Source organism: Chamaea fasciata, unplaced genomic scaffold, assembly GCF_029207755.1.
Source record: "Chamaea fasciata isolate MVZ Bird 193981 ecotype frontalis unplaced genomic scaffold, bChaFas1.0.hap1 SCAF_17, whole genome shotgun sequence".
NCBI classification, from domain to species: domain Eukaryota; kingdom Metazoa; phylum Chordata; class Aves; order Passeriformes; family Sylviidae; genus Chamaea; species Chamaea fasciata.
This window is the reverse complement of record NW_027094102.1, coordinates 15,404,988-15,424,706: the sequence shown is the minus strand read 5'-3', so window position 1 is coordinate 15,424,706 and position 19,719 is coordinate 15,404,988. Positions and strand designations below refer to the sequence as shown.

The 19,719-nt window shown below is 39.8% G+C and overlaps 1 protein-coding gene across 5 annotated transcripts in view; it reads left to right on the top strand.

The window, feature by feature from the left end:
- The window catches only part of PHF20 (PHD finger protein 20), a 70,964-nt gene that overhangs the window by 7,709 nt on the left and 43,536 nt on the right, over positions 1 to 19,719 (top strand). For all 5 annotated transcript variants that reach the window (XM_066198988.1, XM_066198985.1, XM_066198987.1 and 2 more), the window contains exons 4-11: positions 1,321 to 1,369; positions 2,993 to 3,121; positions 7,825 to 7,939; positions 13,848 to 14,019; positions 14,235 to 14,319; positions 15,017 to 15,096; positions 18,669 to 19,056; positions 19,443 to 19,550. In XM_066198988.1, coding sequence (XP_066055085.1) covers positions 7,857 to 7,939; positions 13,848 to 14,019; positions 14,235 to 14,319; positions 15,017 to 15,096; positions 18,669 to 19,056; positions 19,443 to 19,550 — 916 coding nt within the window. In that variant the 5' untranslated portion in view covers positions 1,321 to 1,369; positions 2,993 to 3,121; positions 7,825 to 7,856. The remainder of the gene's footprint in view (positions 1 to 1,320; positions 1,370 to 2,992; positions 3,122 to 7,824; positions 7,940 to 13,847; positions 14,020 to 14,234; positions 14,320 to 15,016; positions 15,097 to 18,668; positions 19,057 to 19,442; positions 19,551 to 19,719) is intronic.

The following is a 19,719-nucleotide window of genomic DNA, read 5'->3' as shown; positions in this document are numbered from 1 at the left end:
CAGTCATAAACTCCTGATGCAGTTTACAACCAGCTCTCTTGCCGTAGAAGACCTCTAGGATGGATAGAATCCACAGTCTTGGACTAAATAAACTCAATAGACATTTGGAGGGACAGCCATTAACAATGGAAGTAATGCTTGTGTAGATATTGGTGTCTGTATATGTATGTGTGTGTGTAGTTGGAAAGGAGTAGGATTTGGACATGATGTACATAGTGTTGAATAAGGGATGGGTAATGTCCTGGTTTCAGCCAGGACAAGGTTAATTTTTGTAGTATGCAGAAGAGGGTATGGCTAGAATCTGATGTGGCTATGCATAGGGAGTGTCTGTAAGGGTCTCTTAAGCGTCTCTCTAGTTTGGATTATAGCAGCCTGCTGACTGGTACTGAAATTCTGTGCCAGTTCACATCATCTTCTGGGAATGGGGGAAGAGGTCCCTTCCAGGCTGGGGTGGCATGCATGTGGTTGGGTTGTGTCAGGTTCCGCAGTGAGCGTTCACATGTGAACTGCTTGCCTCTCTTGTACACTTCTGTTAATACTATTGGTATTACGGCTCACTTTCTTATCTCATTGCAGTTTTCAGTAAATTGTTCTTATCTCAGCCAATGATCTTTACCTTTTGAGCCTCCAGTTCTCCTTTCAGTGGGAACACTTGATGGAAGAATACCATTCCTAAACCACAGCAGGTTCTATGCAGCTTCAGTTCAGGTAGAAACCATGAGAAGTGTCATTAGCATGCCCAATCTGCAGCCTAAATTTGGCTCCTGGGAACAATTCAAATGGCTGTCTTTGCCACTCCTTTGCAGTATGAGGAAGCCTGCGTGTATTGACAGGAGATGGATTTGTGGATGAACCGATTCTGGAGAAACTCTTGTAGTTCATTCTTGTATTAGCAAAACACAGCTCTATCTGCTTTGTGGTGAATGTAGATTATCCAGCTGAGGATGTATCCATTGACAGGAGAGGACTGTTTAGTTAATGTGTAGTTAGTTAATACTGCAGTACCTGTTGCACAAAAGTAGGAGTAATGATAAAGTTTACTGGTGACTTTTAGTTGACAACAGATAAAAAAATTATGGAGAAATCTGATCTGGATATGCAGAGTGAGTGTCTGTGTGTCTGTAAGGGTCTCTTAAGCGTCTTTCTAATTTGGATCACAGCAGCCTGCTGACCTGTACTGAAATATTTTCAGATTAAATTTTTGTTCTAAAGGTGTTATTCTGTTATGGGGATACTGTTGACTATAGAGAGAATATTTTTTTGAACTCTGAACTACTTTTAGTCTCAGAATTCACATAATTTTTATTTTTTTTCCTGTAGTTATACAGCACTGTTTGGAATGTGTGCAGCAACGTAACCAAGTTTCTTGGTGAGTATAAGTATAGATCCTTTTTCTAATTGTGGCTTTTCTTTAAACTTTTGACATTTTGCTTTAAAATTGAGGTTTTACTTAAATACTATCCACAGTGCCTCTGCATGACTTATCTGCATTGAATTCTTGTATTCTTAAAGGCTGCCATTCTTCTTTAAACTGAAAATACAGTCTCGTTAGAGTAGGCTTTCATTAATATTGCTTTATTTAGGAAAAGCCTGATTTATTTTCTATGACTTAAACATTTTTCCAAATTCTTTTTGTTTGTTCAGTGCTTGTTTTTTATCTTTAGTGTGTTACAGGAAAAGAGAGGGGAAACCAGAACAGTTAAATGGGACATGATCAAATGACTGAAAAGAATTGTTTTCAGTAATAGCTATTTATTTCTTTAATTGCACTTGGTAATTCAAATAGATTTCATTATAGAAAAGTTGGAGGTTTTTTCCTGTTGAATTGCTTATATTCATAATTTCTGCTTCCATGTTGGTATATCCCAGTCTCAGCACCAGCTAAAACTGACAGCACAGTTACATGAGATTTATTTTTGCTGAGGGGATGAAAATTACATTCTCCAGGCCCTGTAATCTCACGGAGTGAGTCAGAGTCTTGTTCAGAGGCTCACTCACGTAACACGTTTTCAGCTTAATCACCGCGTACTGTGGCATAGTCTTGGTTCTGCCTGAGGAGGAGAACTGTAGACTTTTTACTGGTGTCAGTTCTCTTAATCTGCTTGTATAAACTAGGAAAAAGGTAGGAGACTGAAATCAGGTACTCAAGTCTTAGGGTTTGAGGGAATGTCAGTGGTGAGGAATCAAGTATTCAGGATTCTTATTACAGAGATGTTAAGTATCAATTCAGGATCTAGTTTCTGTGTTGTGTGGCTCAGAGTTCTCCTGTGTAGTTGTTAATTAAATCTGGGAAGTTTTAGAGCAAGTACTAGTGATTATGTAGTTGAGGATGCTACATTGTGCAAATAAGAACTGCATATAGTCCAGTGTCTTGTTTGAAATACGTCTTTTGGATAGAAGGGGGGGGGGCTGATGCAGTATTCCTTGAAATACTGAAATACCTGACCAGTGTCAGGTCTTCCTGTCCAGTTTAAATCTTTCGTGTTTCTGCTCCTGTTACTTAAAATAAAAAAAAATAAAATCCCAAACCTGAAAACTTGCCAGAAGATCTAAGCATTGTGGTTTGAAATGCCGGTGTGAAGGGCATCATCTGAAACAAACGGTCACATCTGAAAACAATCACTTACCTGTGAAATGGTACACAAAACCATCACGAAGCAGGAGCAGACATCCTTGGATGAACATAAGCTGTTCTTGGGTTAACATGTTTAGTGGGGTTTTATATCTGTTTTTATGTGTAGGGTAAAACACAGGAAGGCATACTTCATGGCAGCACTGCTGCTGTAGTCAAAACCTGCTAGGCAGAGGGTGTTTTGTCTGCAGGCAATAAAAGTCTCTTGTCAGCTTCCCATGTCAGTGCCGATAAGAGTTTTTATGTGATGCTTGTGAGACTTCCACTTAGTCTTCATAAGATGCCGTCAGGATTGTGTACTGTAAATTGTGTTTGTAAATACTGTTTGCAGTCTGATATCATACCTTTTCTCATCTGCAGGTGTGTGGTTTCAGCACAGCATGGCTGTGGTCATCCACTTGCAAGGTGTTCCGATTGCGGTGGGGACCATGGACTTCTCTGGATTGACCATTCCCGATGGGGGCATGCATATTGTAGGGGGTGAACTGGGTGAGGCTTTCATCATTTTTTCCACTGATGGAGACGTGAGGCTGGTGTCATGGGTGTAGATGATAAAAGTAAAAGGTCAAAACTAACTATTGCAGAGTAAAAAAAAAACACCTGATGTACAAAATGTGAATGAACTTAGTCCTTGGCAGTTCCATACATAGATGTGCCAGTAGATTTGGAACAGAGGTGCTGGAGAGAATGGCAGAGTCAGTCTTAGCCTTAGGCTTTGTGGATTTAACTGTTAACATGCTTTGTCTTAGAAGGAAACCAAACAAGCTTGTATAGGGGTGGCAGTGCTGCTTGCAGTACCCCAGGTCAGCAACATCTGTGCTGCATCTCCAGGGGACACAAGACAGTCTCCGGCTAGTTGTTCTTCCTTCCTGGTTTTGCTGGTACTTTTTTATTGCCTGTCCTACCCTGTAGTCCTGTGGAATCACCACCGAGGTACTGAGTACCTCCTAGGAATTGGAACAGAAAGCTTCCCATCCAGAATAAAACATACATTTTCAATGCTAAGGATTATATTCATGCAAACTGTCAAAGTTGACTGTGCTCCTTTATAAAGTCAGAGAACTATGGGGGTTTTTTTCATGGTGTTCGTCTTTTTGTCTTATTGTATCCTTATGGCAGAGGGAGGGAAATCCCTGGGTTTGGCATGGATGCACAAAAGAATGAAGGAAACAGGCTGAATTTTGGAAGTGAATTGCAATTCTTCTGAGCTGCTTCTGAAGCAGCACTGATACAGAATGAAGTTTGAAAGTGAGACAGATTTCAAGGAAGGGGTTTTGGTGTGACACTTTGTAAAGGAATGGTTTAATCACTCCGCAGGGATTTGGAAAATAGTTTTTGCCAGGGTGGGTGTGGTTTGGAGAAGGCTGCAGTGATTTTGCAGCTTCCACAGAGGAAATGGTAGAGGCTGTTATTAGTGAAAGTTTGCCATAACTGCTTGGGTTTGCCCTGTCTGATAATATGAAACAGATTTTCAGTTTCCAGAGGAGCCTGCTTCTGTTGGAACTTGGTGATATGCCAGGTTTGGGACTCTGCAGTGACAGAGCCTTAAACTGGAGAGAGTGAGCACAGCTATAGATGAAGGTCTATAGGACCTGCACTGTTAGCAGAGGAGAAAGCTTGTTTTAGAGGTCAAAAATTGTGATCCCTGAAGGGATCAATGTTAATGTCTTTTCCTCTGCATTGCCTTGAGATAAGTTTACCTTCCTCACTGATACCTATGTCTGAATTGTTGAATAGTCTTTAAAAGTTAAATTATCGTATGATGACTTCAACGGAGAAGAAAAGACTCCTTTTTAAACAACATGTATTCTTTTAATAATATAGATTTAGAAACATGTTCTTTTGGAAGTAGTGACTTGTCTAAGTCCTGAAGTATTTGTTTGTGAAACAGATCTGATCTTCACAGAGAAGTAAGAAGTTTTGGAGAAGAGCCATACGGCTCTTGGGGTAGGCCTAGTCTCTTTGTTTTAATCATGGTTTTGAGTACATGGGATAAATGTATTCTCAGAGTTACCAGGGTGGAAATCCTGTTTGTGTGTCAATTTAGTTACCAAGTTAGTACAAATTTGTTTTCTGGTGAAGAAAATTTTAGGAAAGATGTTCTGACAAAACATTCCAAGTTGTAGCTATGAATGTCAGATCAGTCTGGGGTTGTTTTATTGTAGTTCAAGGTTTTTAAGCAGTCTTTGCTGGAGAGGACAGAGGCTGAAATATAAAATCTCAAAGTAGGCAAGCCCCTGTGTTCAGCACTTGCTTTCTGAGAAATGAAGTTACCAGTATGGTCATGGTCATGCTGGTGAAGCATATTTTGGCACAGCCTCTTGGGCTAATTTGTGCAGAGCCATGTCATGGTTCTCAGTAAAAATTGTGTCTCATAGTTCCAGTCTTGCTCTAAGGCTGGGTGTTTTGGGGTAAAATGATTGAGACCCTCTACTGAGTAATTCATCTCATGTAGTGTTCTGCCAAGGATACATCTGCTTCTGAAAGCTGTTCCTGGAATTGGCTGCAAATGGAAAAGCCAGCTTGCTTTCATGGCCTGAGGAGCAGGACTGCTGGGTCACAGTGCAAGTGGTAGGATGTGAGAGAGAACCCAAAGCAGCCCAGGTTTTGTAACTTGGGAGGGGAACGAAAGGAAGACTTGGGACGAGGGGCTGATGATACAAGATTTTTGCTCCTAAAATTTTTTCTGTGTTTCACCATTGTCACCTACTGCCTTCTAACAAGCTTGGCCCAGTTAGTGAAGTGCAGTATGTGTGTGCTTTGACTAATGTTGGTTTCACCTGACTAGCTATGTTCAGATTTTTGTGGAATCTGCTCCCTCTGTAACTCTGATTAAATGGCTTTGGCTGTTTTTTTCAGATTTCCTATTAGTTGCAATATTCATATTTTTAAAACTATTTGACTAAAACCATAGTAAGACCTTCCTCACCAAAACTGATGTGTTTATGGAAGCCGTAATGTGTGTGATCCTCTTACTGAAGTCAGGAGATTTGTATGCTCCTCTCCAGCCCCATGGAGGTGAGATGAATCCCTTGCATTCAGATGGCAGCTCTTACTGAGGAGGACCACTGCGGGAAGCTGAAATAATGTACCGAAACTGCCTCTGAGAGTATGTTGGCTTTGGACATCCCTCCTTAGTGAAAAGGAAAAATAAGCGTACTAGGGAAAGAATCACCTTGTAGATATCATTTCTTATACAAATGTTAAGCTAAATGTATGTCTGCTCCATGTTTGGAGAAAGGGGTATTTTAATGTTGTAAATCTGCAAAGAAAATAGTGGATATTTGAAGTGTGGGTGGATGACACTCTTAAAATACAGCTTTGCACTTGCTGCCTTAATTTTTCAATTTCTATGTTTTGATGCAACATAAACTGTAAAATCCCAACCGCCTTAAGTTTTTCTTGATTTCCTTTCCCAATTAGAAGTTTTGGACTCCCACCCCATCCATTGGAAAACTGGGCTGATTCAGATCCATGCTGTGTGAACTCTGTCTGTTATCAGATACTACTCTAGGCAGTTAATTTTTTTTCTGTCCTAGGTGGCTAGAATAATTTATCTTTTGCTGTGAATCAAACTTACAGGCAGTAGTATTTTCTCCCCCATACCCTTGCAGGCCACTTTAATAGAGGTGAGGATCAGTCTAAAAGCACTGCTTTAGAGGAAGGCAGCAGATGAGCTTTTGGTAGAGCAGTTTCTTTGTGGTGTGGAGGTTGAATAGAGGGGATTGGGCTGTCTCTGTGGCCAGCCCTTGGCAAATGGCCTGGCTTAAAAAGTGTAAAGGAGTAGCTTTTCCCTATTGTAGAAGCTTTGTGGTATTCCTAAAGATCTTTGATTATTGAACCACACTTGAAATTAGAGATTTCTTCACTATATTAATCCTTTTGTAGATGTAGCTCAGTTGATACCATTGCTGTTTATGCCTTACTTGAACCAAAATGCTGGTGGCTTATTTCAGTGCATCTCCTTGTTCTTGTAGTGACTTGTAAGTCTAGAAGGTTTTTTTATTTTAACTCAAATCAATTTTGTTCATCTGTAATTGAATCTTCAAGATACAGCTTTACTATAAGGACAGTGATATTGAATAAGATTTACTTGTATTTTTGGATCTTGTGAGCTTGAAGACTATGGCAGTGGATCATAATTTGCATCTTAAGATTGTGGGAAACAACTGACAAAAAAGATCAGGAAAAATAGCTGTTGACCAGGTGTCGCTAGACAGACACGAAAGAACAGCACTCACGCAGTCAGGCTCTGAGAGCAAAAAAAATGGGGCAGTTTTTTTTTTCCTTGGGTTTATGTATACTCTGGACAATGACCTGAGATTGGAGAATTAAGGTTGCTACTGCTCCAACCCCACTGGTCAAACTAGAAGTCTATCAATTGTCCTTCTTCTTGAAAGAAATGTGAAAACATCAAGAACAGTTTCCAAAACAAGAAGGGCTTGAAAGTCTGTGAGAAACTCCAGTACAAAAATGTAAACATCAGAAGGCTGAAAAAGATCAGGGCGACAACCAGGCTTTTTCACTATGTGTATCTTGAGAGAAACTACTAGAGCAAGATTTCTTAAACTTTATATTATCTACTGGAAACAAATATTAATGAAGACTGTTTTTTATTTTCTGGTTAAAATGGTGGAGAAGTTAGATGAAAGCAATGCAAATAGGCAAGCAGTATAGAGAGTCTTCTAAAATGGGTTAAAAGAAACTACATCTTTCTAGTGTCTTTGAACTTTATTGCACTTACAGTGATGAGGTAACACAGTGTTCTAGAGTGTTTCATTAATGTGGTAGCTGTTGAAAGATTGCCATTGTGTTTGTTTTGCCCACTTCCTGTTTACTGGATTCCTTGTTTTCATCAAAACCGGGAGGGGGGGGAAATTATTATGAAACTTCCGTCTCAGTTGTGAATAAACATTGGGTTGCATGGTTCTTAATTGACCTGAAACTTGGACCAGTGGACAGAGGCTGTGCTTTACTCTTTCATGGTCCAGTAGCTGCCATTTTGGACATGCTTTTGGAATCATTCTGCACACTGTCACCTGGGAACCCTTGTTTAAAAGTTAATTGCCCTCTTACTTTCTGCAAACCAAAATTACAGCAGTCCCTTAACATCTGACTTCTGGGAATTAGAGTGCATAAGCTTATTTTGTGTATGTCTTGATTAGTGATTGATATTTAATTGCATTTTTCAGGGGAATAAAATCAGCAGTGTTGATATTACAAAATGACAAAACATCCTCCGAATAGAAGAGGGATCAACTTTGAGGTGGGAGCCCAGTTGGAAGCCCGTGACAGATTAAAAAACTGGTATATTTTTAAAACCATTCATGTTGTATTAACTTTAAGTCTTTAATATCTTAAACATTTTGTACTGGTACAATATTTAAAGTCGTAGTCATTGGTTTGTGGAAAGTAGTTAATTTATAAAAGTTTATATACCAGTGACTGAGATGGGCAATAGATGCTGATATGTTCTGCTGGCCCTCTGGGAGTGTACTGGTGGTGTGTCTGGGAGTAGGGCTGCTCCTAAATCTAGTTGGACTTCAGGCTCTTATTCTCCTGAATTCACCCTTTAAGTTCTGTGCTATACTTAATATTGCAGAGCAGATATTGCGGAAGAAAAAAATCTTTACAGGACAGAATATCCTTGCTGCTTCCTTTCCTGCTGCTGTGAATTCATAGGCTCTAAAATCTGATTGAATTTGTTAGGCCTGTGCTCATATGAGGGTCGTCAGCTTTAGAATTAAAGAACTGTGTGGGGAAATGTGTTCCATGTTAACAAGTCTGATCTGGTGCCTGTCTTCCAGCCCTCAGCTGTGAGGAAGAATACTTTTCTTCACTAACCACTGCATTAGGAAGATGAAAAAGAGCCTAAAAATTACTTGGGCTAACTTTGAACTTTCTAACTCTGTCCATTTCAGGTAGTCAGCTCAAAACTTAGCATTTAATAATTATCTGTGAATGAGAGATCAAATGAAAATTGCCAAAGATGTCTTAAATACAGGCATTAATTTGGTTTTGTTAGCTCGTGTAGATAACGTCTCTTTCCAGAAATCAACTGTAGTTGATTTTTTTTTAAGAAGTCTGTGTGGGTTAGATATGATTGTACTTAAAGCTCTGGAACCTGCCAACTGGTGAAGTGTACAAAGTCAATATTGAAAACCATATGGACATCTCAGGAGGACGATGTACTGCCTTAGACACAGGACGCTTATTGCGAAACATCTTGGTTGCATGCAGAGCATGTTGTCTTCAGGTACAAGGGCCTTGGAATTGTGAAAGTGAGAAAACATCGTTCTTTCCATAAAGAATGTAAAGTATGAACATTAAATCCTATTCACACTTTACTTTGGCTTACCTGTGTAACCAAGAGTTGTGTAGGTAAGCACTGGTCTGAACCTGCCTGCATTTATCGTATTCTTGAGTTTTGTTAGTACAACAAAAAAATTAGTCCGGTTTACAGAAATAAGATCTGTGAGACTGTCTGTAATGTAGGCTCTTTAAGGATGCATTTTGGTGTAGTTGATGTTTGAGTAAGGCTAATAACTTGTGTCCATGACTGTTATCCTTCTGATACGTTTGCTCAACAACAGTGTCTGAGTGTACCTAACGCTTGCATGGGAAAACTTTGCAGGCGGAATTCAACAACCTGCTCTACTTTCTGCATATCCCATGGCTTAAATTTGAATTTTGGATATGCTCATTGTTCCATGTTGTTTGGTGTTTGCGAACACTTCATCTTCAATGACCTTTCATACACAGAGGGCTTTGCAACTCTGGTCTCACAACTTGGTTATGAACTCTCCAGTTCTGAAGTCTTTTGTGTTCTTGCTAAGCTTTGAATCCTGTATTGTATGCATTTGCATTTTCAGGGTTTGAAAATCAAAATTTTTAGGAGCTGAGGGCTTAGCAGAGCTGTCAGTGCTGTCACAGTTCGGTGGGTGTGGATTTGTGAAGGACCGCAGACTGGGTTTTTTTTTTTTTTCTCTGCTGCTTTCATCTGCCCCTGTGCCAACCAGGTTTGGTTACAGTGCACCCCTGTGGGGGCACAAGGTTTTCTGTTTGCAGACATTTGCTTTTCCCACTGCAAGACCTTTGGAGGTCGAAACTTTTCCTGTGTGTACTTCTGTTGCTGTGTTGGTGCTAAAACATAGTCACACATCTCCTGTTTGGTTAAAGTGCTGGCTTTGATTTCTGTTCTCAGTACCAAATACATCAGTCATGACATTTGTGGGCTGCTATTGCCAGTCCATTGACAGTGATGCTTTGGAAAATACTTCATGTCAGAGTGTTATATATTTCTTTTCCATGTCAGTGGCTTGTGCCCCAAATTGCAAGTTAAGTACTTCCGGAGCGTTTGGATGTGTTCTCAACCCTAGTGAAGAAAAAACACTGTATGCTGGCAAAGTAGTCAATGTGGAGCCTGCTCCTTGTCAAAGTGCAAAGTAAATTTTGCATCTTTACTGCTTGTCCCAAAGGTTGCTTTGTTGTATTTGGAATCATAGCATATTGGCAGTACACTGCAATTCCTGGTGCAGTTGTCTGTCATGTCCTATACTCGAACTCCAGGGAGTACAGTGAGTACTTGTGGTGCTTGACTTAGGTTCTTAGGGTTTGGGTTGATGCATCAAAACCGTCATGAAAGATTTGTCTATTTGCCTCAGGTTGCTATAGGGAGAGAGCCTCTGGATGCTGAAAGGTCTCTTGGTACACAGTGCTGGAGTTCAGAGGATGAGGAAGGGGGACTGCTGCAGTAGGGCAGTCCTGAGTGGAGGGATCCCAGAGCGGTTGCTATAGCCATGGATGTGGGCACACTGTCCCAGCTGAATTGACTTTCTGAAACCTTTTGCATTGGATCATTTAAACTGATTGCCTGATTGCGTGGTGGTGGCTAATTGCATCCTCTCTTACTGAAAAGAGGATGATTGCACTGCGTGCCTGCAGTAGCCAAATGATGTTACCTTTTGTTACCTTGCAATGACACCTCCAAGTTTTTCTATTCTAATGACACCTCCAAGTCAATGGTCTGAGTAAAACGGATGTGAAGGGTCTTTTGGTTCTGGACAGAGCTCTTGAGTAATACTTGAGAGTATGGTGCTACCCTGTTAAGATTCAGATTGTCAGTCCTATGAGTTCAGTTGTTCATGCTGTCAGGAATTGGTCTAAGTACTGAAAACATGAACCACTATAGCTGTTGTCTTTCACAGTGCTGGTTCTCCTCGATGCTCCCTTTCCTCTCTGCATTGCTTTGACTGCACTAAGCTTGTCCCTTCCTTGTTCCGAGGGAGTGGGGGTTTATAGCAATTCTGTTTTGGTATGTAGGAAGAGAGAAGGGAAACAGACTAGTCCAGGGAATTTCCAGATATTTACCTCTTCCCAGAAGAGGATAGTTTTACATTTGTCTACCATAAACCCATTTTCATACTGTTTGCTGTGCTTTGACAGCTGTAGTCTGAAGTTGCCAGTCATTGCTAACCATAGTCTAATCAGTTCTTTGAGCTTTTGATTGCCACTCGGTTCTTAGAAAACTAATGCCAGCAGTTTGGGCATCTCAGAGATTTTCCCTTACGGTTTAGCCGGTTCATAAGTTCTTCAAAGGTATGCGCTCATCATTCCTTTCAAACTGAGCTGGAAAACTACTTGTTTTGCCCTGTCTGTATGTTGCAAGATGTCTCCGATTTCACAGTGTTTCAGATAAATATTTAAATCAGTTCCGTTTGGGAATTTCTTACCCAGGATCAGTTAGCTGTCTTGAATACCCATTGAGTCAGCTGAATACTTCCTTTGTGGTTTGGGAGAGGATGTGTTGGGCTACCCTGGACATATCTCAGTTGTACTGTGGGGCCTTAGCCAAGCTTCAGCTATTGGCCTTTCACTTTGGGTGTCCTCTCGTAGTATGTTTTGTTTTTTTTTTAATAAACGTATCTGAATTTAAGTTACCTCTACCCTTATATATGTTCACAGGCTGTTTGGAGGAAGCGTATGGATAATGCTCTCTTACTCTTCTGTATAGATCTGTGAGCGCTTACGCCTCCTGATGTAGTATGCTTGCTCAGTTCTATGGAAGATGTGGAGGATGGGAGCTTGGCCTCTCAGTGTGTGGTGCTCAGGGCTGTTGAGGACCTGTGAACCTTTCTGCTTGGTTTTATAGCTGCCAGTGCTCTCATCGAATGGAAGGTGGTGTCAGAGAGAGGGGGCTGTCAGAGTTCATGGATAGGTCTACCGGAGTTCATGGATAGGTCTACCGCAGCTTCTAGTACGTTTACTTCTCCAGTCAAGAGCACTGAGTATATGTTAACTGATGTTTATTGCTTTAAAAGGAGATGTTCAGGCTTTGCAGCATGTTCTCTGAGAACTGAGAGCTCTAGCTCAACCATACTTATTCAGGTAGACTGAAATTTGGTCTCATTGTCAGATACGCTTTTTTTTGATGATCTTGACTCCCATTAGTGAAGTTGGATAGGTGCAGATGGCACTGATGGATGATTCTAGGGTGATAGTTCTGGTGGAGGAAGTTCCTCCTTTTTCCTGGATATGAAGCATGGAGTGGTCTTGCATCCTTGAGTTAGCTGGCTCTTGTAACTTGGACTTGTCTCATCTTAGTGGTAGAAAGTGGATTATGCTTCCCAGAGGTGGCTTGGATTATTAGCTTGATACTGAGTCAGCACTCTGTCCTTTTTATCAGCTTCCCTCTTCATCACTGAAAATCTAGACAACTGCTAGGCATACTGCAGTCGCAATGGCAAGAGCACCCTTCTGGGTGTTCTGTTGTTGAGAGGATCTGGGATTTCTTACCTGTTTTTGCTGCACTTTGATTGTAGGGAATGGGATGCCGATTGTTGTCATTACCTGTACTCAGTGATATCCTAAAATAATAGGTTTAGTAGAACTAGGTTGTGACTGTGACTATTGCCCCCTCATGAACTTGTGGAGCACAGTACTTGAGTTACCGAAATATAAAGTATCTTGGCGGTCACAGGAAAGAAGTTCTTTTTTTTCCGAGAAGTTGGTAACCAGTTAGAGATGTCCCTGCCATAAGTATCTCCCATTTGACTTCCTCTCCTCCACAGCCTTTGCTGCATACATTTTGGTAATCCATTGGCATGAACTAGTGGCATAGTTTGACTTGTGTGGCAGTGAGTGTTAAGCAAGGCTGTAGTCTGTAGTTGCAGTGTAAGTCTCTAGCGTGTCCTGTTCATGGCTCTTTGTGAAGTCATGACTGGACATGTCTTAGATCTGCTGGAGGATTTCAGTTATAGGTAGATTTGCTTTCCTTTTGTGTAGGGTTGTAGAATGGTAGCCTGGGTTGCATTTGAGTCTCAATTCTTATATGTCTAGGCTTGATGCTTTCGAGATACCAGTTTTTTTCTACCACTTTTTCTATCTTTCAATGTGGTTTACCAGATAAAGAATACTTGTGGATTTGAGTTTTGTCTTGAGCCTTTTGTTCAAGAATTAACTGAGGCCTTGCCTTTCTTCCAGGATACTGAATGCACTGACAAATAGAGATTTTCTCTTGATGTTATTATTGTAGAAGGGAAAGCATTGTACTTGGAATGTTACCTTCAGTTGGGGTAGTGAAATGGCTGTGATTCTGAAATATTGAAGTTACAAATTACCAATGCAATTTAAAGAAATACAGTTTACAAGGTCTTCCTGGTCAGAAACATTCGAATTTGATTCATCTCAGATTCTTCTACTTCTGATGTACTAAGAAATTTATATTTGAAAATTCCAGGATTTTGCAGATGAAATTTAACTTTGAGATTCTAAAACTTGGATTACGTTTAGTGTGCCTGCTGGGTTTTTGCTGTTACATTGGGTAGGTGATTCATGTTGCCTGGTGATGGATATCTCAGGGAAGTGAGTGTATTGACTCCCAGGTGTTGATCTTGATAAAGAGTGAACTGAAGCTATTGATTTTGTAAAATGTGACATTTCTAGATGTAGGGAAGGTCTTTCTGACTTCTGAATCTGTAGTTAAATTTCTTTTTCCACCCCAGACTCCTTAGTTGTCTCCTTTTGCTGCAGCCAGCGTTCGCATTTGCTGTTCAGTTTTGGGTTTTTTTTAATGTGCTTTGCGCTGTCATTATGTAGCATCTTTATTGCTTATGTAAGTGGTACATCAAATTATAAGATTGGTTCGTTTGTATAAAGTGTCTTGAGACAGCTTACCTTATTCTTAATTAAAATATTTTAATCCACCTTTGACCAGGTATCCAGCGCACATTGAAGAAATTGATTATGAAGAGGGGAAGGTACTTATCCATTTCAAGCGCTGGAACCATAGATATGATGAATGGTTTTGTTGGGACAGTCCTTATTTGCGTCCCCTAGAGAAGATACAGTTAAGAAAAGAAGGATTGCATGAGGAGGAAGGTTGTGCAGTAAGTAGAAATTAGAGGACATATGTGTGTGAAACAGTTTAATGTGCTTTTGAATGAATGATGACCTTTAAGATGCTTCACTGTTGCTGTGTTACCTGCTGTGTAAATTTTATGATTTCTTTTAAACATTAGAAAGCTAGTAATTGAAAGGTTTTAATAAAGTTATATGTTTCAGAAATTCTCAGATGAAGACGCTTCTAACTACTGTTTTGTAGGGATTTCATATTAATGATCAGGTATTGGCATGCTGGTCTGACTGTCGCTTCTATCCGGCCAAAGTTACTTCTGTTAACAAAGATGGTAAGGACTCCTGGTTTTGTCATGCTTAGTTGTCATGTATTTCTAATTGTGCTGGAACCTAGTTGTTTAGGTACTATAGCAGATGGAAAACAGCTGTGAAAAATTGCATTTTCAATTATGTGCTTTAGTCTGTCATCAACTTTTTTAACCTCTTACCTTGTTTATGGGATAAAAACTTACTGCTGGGATATCCAGTCAATAAGTACTTCAAGTATATATGTTGGAAAAGTTGTTTCTTAAATTTGTTGTTATTGCCTGTAAACTGCAATAAAACCTATTGTCAGTGCTGCAAAACCCCCTTAAAAATCAGAAGGGGAGGGGGAAAACTGTGAAGGATTTGTTCTAGTGCTGGGCATGCTTTAGATGGTCTGTGTTGTAAGATCAAGGAGTAAAGGGCTGTGTAATCATATATTGGAATATTCCACCAAAAATATTTTGGGGTTTTGCGTGTAAGGGTCATCTGAGGAGCAACTCTGGGATTAGACATGCACCTTTATTTTGACCAGAATTGTTTTGGATAACTTTGCTGTATCTCTCTGGCCTGTGATAGGAGTTCTGCATTGAGGGTTCTAACAACACATGTAAGGCAGCTTTTGTCTAGAGCTAATTGTGCAGGTGGAGTATTGGAGCTGTTAGCTGATGCTGTGTTTAATAACTTCTGATCTTTGAACTCTTATGCTTTGTTTTCATATTTTAGGTACATACACTGTGAAATTTTATGATGGTGTAGTTCAGACAGTCAAAAACATTCATGTCAAAGCTTTTTCCAAAGATCAGGTAAGTATGGTGTTTGTGCAGCTAGTGTATTCTTAAATGAGCAATTCAGGTGGCTAGATCTGGTGAATTATAAAACATGAAATTAATGAAAAACCTTCACTGCTAAAATACTGTATGTCTGAAATGAAGTCCCTTAAAATGTAAAGGGAACTTAATTTCCTCTTCATTAAGGGAAATCCCCTAAAATGAAATGTGAATCTTTGTAGTATGATTTGCAAAGCTCTGAGGTTCTTTAAATGCACTTCTTGGACTAAAGAAGTCATAGGTATATAAGTAAAACAGATTTCTAAAAGTCATTGGAAAATTCAGAATGTGCATACTAAAGCTAGTGGCAAGGTTTTGAATCATGCTGTGATTGTTTTACCCGTTCAAGATTACTTTAAATATATATGTCTTAAAAATAAAGGCGTGACAACTATGGAGTGGACAGAAACTATTCTTTCTCAAAGTAACTGCTTAACATTAATGACACTTTTCAGGAAGATGGCTATTAATCTTTCGCCTCACAACTTTGAGAAGATCAACTTTTTAACTATTCTTTGTTTTTATTCTGTGGTTTTGCTATTTTTACCAACCCTTCACCTGCTCAGCGTAGTGTGTTCAATCGTCAGCTCATGACAGAAAGTAGTAGCTAGCCATTACATTAAAAATAATGAAAGCTGTCCTGCTGATGGTGAGAAGGAAGAAGTGCTGCTCTGTACTTCAATTTTCATGTACAGGCATGTAGGAAAGGCTGACCAAGTTCTGGTCTTGAGTAACTTGGTTAAAACTTTTTAAATACTTGCTTCAGAATAATTTTCATTACAGGCAGATTTTAAGTTGATCTCTTGCCACATATTCTTGTGTGCTAACTGCCTGTGCGTTTTACTGTCATACTCTCTGCCATTAGTTTTCTGAAACTTTAAGTTTGAGCAAAGCAATAGAATCTGTTCCCCCAGCACAAGTATTAAACACAGATCCCAGTAATGAATGTCAGCGGTACAATTTAGATTTGTCACTGTTGTGAAGAGGTATGCCAGTCCTCCAGATTTCTGTATGTGCCAGGCTGGGAGGGAACGCAATTTCGGATTTGTCATAAAGTGCCCTTAGTAGTTTTTAAATGGTTATCATTGTGTGGGTTGGAAAGTTGGCTAATACTCACAAGTGAACTACTGCAGAATCTTCATTTCCATGAGAAATATTTTTATGATATTTAGCATTAAATAAATGGAGTTGAACAATCTGAAGAAATACTCTGCATAAGAAACCAAAAATATTTTGTCTCTCCTTTAGGAAGTTGCATGATTCTGCATGGGTTTTGAAAGGAGATGGAAGAGGTTTTTGGTTTGGTTCTTTTTGTTTTATCCTTTGTCCAAGAAGCTTTCTCTTAGCCCAAGAGAATCTCCTAAGTTATGCTAGAGCATTTCTTCGGTCCTTTAGTATAAAAAAGGATGAAGTGAAAATCTCCTAGTGAACTCTATTTATACAACCAGAAGTAAAATTTAAAAAAAAACAAAACAAAACTTGAGCCCCTGGAGTGCTCAAGATTCCGACAAAGGCAGGTACAGCAGTAGTGTTAGCAGCATGCTGGAAGTGGTGGGGAGGTGTCTTGTTCCTGTTCTTCAGGAGGAGAGAGTGGAGGCATGAAGGTACACACGGCTCGTATCTTAGTACTTGTTAAGGAGGAAAAAAAAGTCTCCAAACCACACCTTTAAATTCCTGAAAGGAGCAACATAAGCAGGTCATAATTTCTTTAATTACAATATTATCTCTCCCTTTGTAGAGAGTTTAACTGGCTGTTGAACAATGATGGTAAAATGTTAATGACCTGTAAGAGTGAGAATGTGTCTTTGCAAGGACACACAGCTTCTAAGAGTTCAGTAGCACCAAGAGGTTATTCAGACATACTGTAGTCATTATTCAGTTTCTTGAGAATATTTTGACTAAGATGCCTTATGATTGTTCAGTAGCACATTTAGTGATTTACTCAAATCAGATGGTTTTGTGAGCATCACAAGTGTTGAAACATAGCTGTCTGAGGGTTGTTTTTTGAGGTGGTAGGTTTTTGTTTGGTTGGGTTTTTTCTGCTGATGCTTGAGTTGCTGGTGAAGCTTCTCCCTTAAGGAATTTACAGAATACAAACTTACAGGATGTCTGGTAAAAGGGATGCTCAGACATGGGAGAGACTTCCTTCCCATTTACATGTCTGTTTTCATGAAATATACAGTGATTTGATTTCATGCTTTTTTTTTTTTTAATCACATCTGTACCAAGGATGGTTGAAATAAGATCATAGAGGGTGGAGCAGATTGCATGTTCACCATTTTAGTGCAGCAGTATTATTTCTTAAGGCTGTGGTCTGAAAATACATAAAAGGTATCAGTTCATGTAAGCCACATATAGGCAGGAATATTGGAGTGGGAAGAGGCAAGATTTAGTGCATACAAGGAAAATAGTGAGTTTTAAGTGGATTCTCAGAATTTCATATAGCTCAAATGACCTGTTACACTGTCTTTCCACAAGAAAGGATTCCAGGTATTTAGCCTTTCCTGTCCTCTGATCCTGGGTCACAGTTGAAGATCCTTGTGCCCTGTAGCTGCCTTGTGCCCCTGCCTTGTGCCGCCTGTGTTTGGGAAGGAGCACAGTTGCTCTTTAGTGCTTCAGTTAGGCAACAGAAAGAGAGAAGTCAATTGAACTGAAGGCAGTGTTGATGCATGACCAAATAGAAATTATTAATCCACGTGCAAAACTAGAAGATTTCTGTTCATCTGGGACAGCTTGTAGCAGGATCCCTGGAAAGGGAAAAAAACATCATCAGCATGTATCATCCTCCCTGGCCCTTCCCAGTGGTGTAATATAAAGCCTGATTACAAAAGGGGAAGGCCATGGAGTAGCAGGGAGCTGTTGATACAGGGGTTCTCCCTGGCCTGGTGTTACCCCATAAGAACTATGGGGAAATGAGCTGGCAGTTGAACATTGTCTCAAGTAGTGTGCTGGCCAGGGACTGTTAAGGATTTTCATGTCCTCTCATGCTGAACACAAATTACAGAAAATTTTTTAAGTTTTGTTTTTAAATTAAAATGTTTAAATTCTAACGTGGTTCCTGATGACTTTGCTGATTGCAGTTGCTTTACATGACTCTGCCTAGCAATATCAGTAGCGGTGATCAGTGCAAGCAGACTGTCTTTTGAACGAGACGCTTCTGTGAAAGGAAGAGAGTTTGCACATCCAGGTGCTGGAGCTGTTTGCCATTTTCTGTGCTCCTGACTCTCACTCTTTCTGCAGTGTCTCAAGTAGGTTTAATGTAGTACTGCACAAGTTAGTAAGGACTCAGCCTACATCTGGGAACAGAGGAACTGCAGATCTCCTTTGCCATTGCATGGTGAAGAATGGATTTCTTGCCTTCTCCTGTTCACATTGCACAAGTCCTTCACCAGTTTGGGTGCCTCTCAGTTTAAATCTGTGGGTTGCAATAAAGCGTGTACTTTTATCACTTGAAAAATTGGACAAAGCTACAGATGTATTTGCTAAATACAAAGGGGAGGGGTGGCTTTTAGACTACAGTGAGTTTCCTGTTATTCTCTTTATTCTAGAATATTGCGGGTGATGCTAAGCCTAAGGAAGGAGGTAATGAAATTGCGTCATCTCCTGAAAACCAGGAGAAATTCAAAGAGCAGAGGAAAACAACAGGTAATGCAAAGAAAGACGAAGATGAAAAAACATTAAAGACTGAAAAACGAGTTAAACAACCTGATAAAGAGGGAAAATTTATAGTCATCTCGGAAAAAGGCAAGATCTCAGAAAAGAATATATCTAAGAATGGAAAAGAAGATAAAGAGAATATATCAGAGAATGATATGGAATATTCAGTAGATACACAAATTGAGAAGAAGCCTGAGAATGACAAGGTAAAGAGTCCACAGGAAAATGAGAAAGAAACTAAGCGAAAGCGTGGCAGACCACCAATAGCACCTCCCACAGGTATGTAGCCAAGCTTAAATGTTTAGGCATGTACCAGAACACTTTTAAACTTACCTAAAGGAATAAGAAGTATCTTGCTCTTTCACGGCTTAAATCTCTAAAAACTCTTAAAAATTTTTTAGTTCATCTTTGTTCAGGACAGCCAAGAACATACTGAAGTTTGGAGCTTTGGTGGTTTGGTCAGAGATAACATTTAGACGAGTAACCCTCATGTAATAGAAAGCATACCTGTTGTAGGGTTAAGTACTACTATGTGCGTTTCAGAAAGCCAGATTGAGCTGTATTTATGCAAGTCCCATATTTTAGATTGTAAGGCTTGGGAATTTGTGTTAGTGTTTCAGAGCTTTGTATTAAGTCAGTTTTTCTTTGGTTATCTAAATCTGTAGAGCCAAGTTCTCAAACACTGCAGCCCATAACTTTGGAGTTGAGACGTCGGAAAATACCTAAAGGAGGTGATGTTCCATTGAAGCGTCCCAGGATTGAAAAAAACTTGTGTGAGTTTTTTGGTATTCAGCTCTCGCACTGCGTGTGTGTGTATAAATATAAAAGTTCTTCAGGCTTAATGGGTGGGGTAGGCATAAAACAACTGTGGTGTTAATCTTGAACTGTCATAGATGCATTGACTGCAATCACACCTGTTTTTCTTAAATTTGCCATTCATAT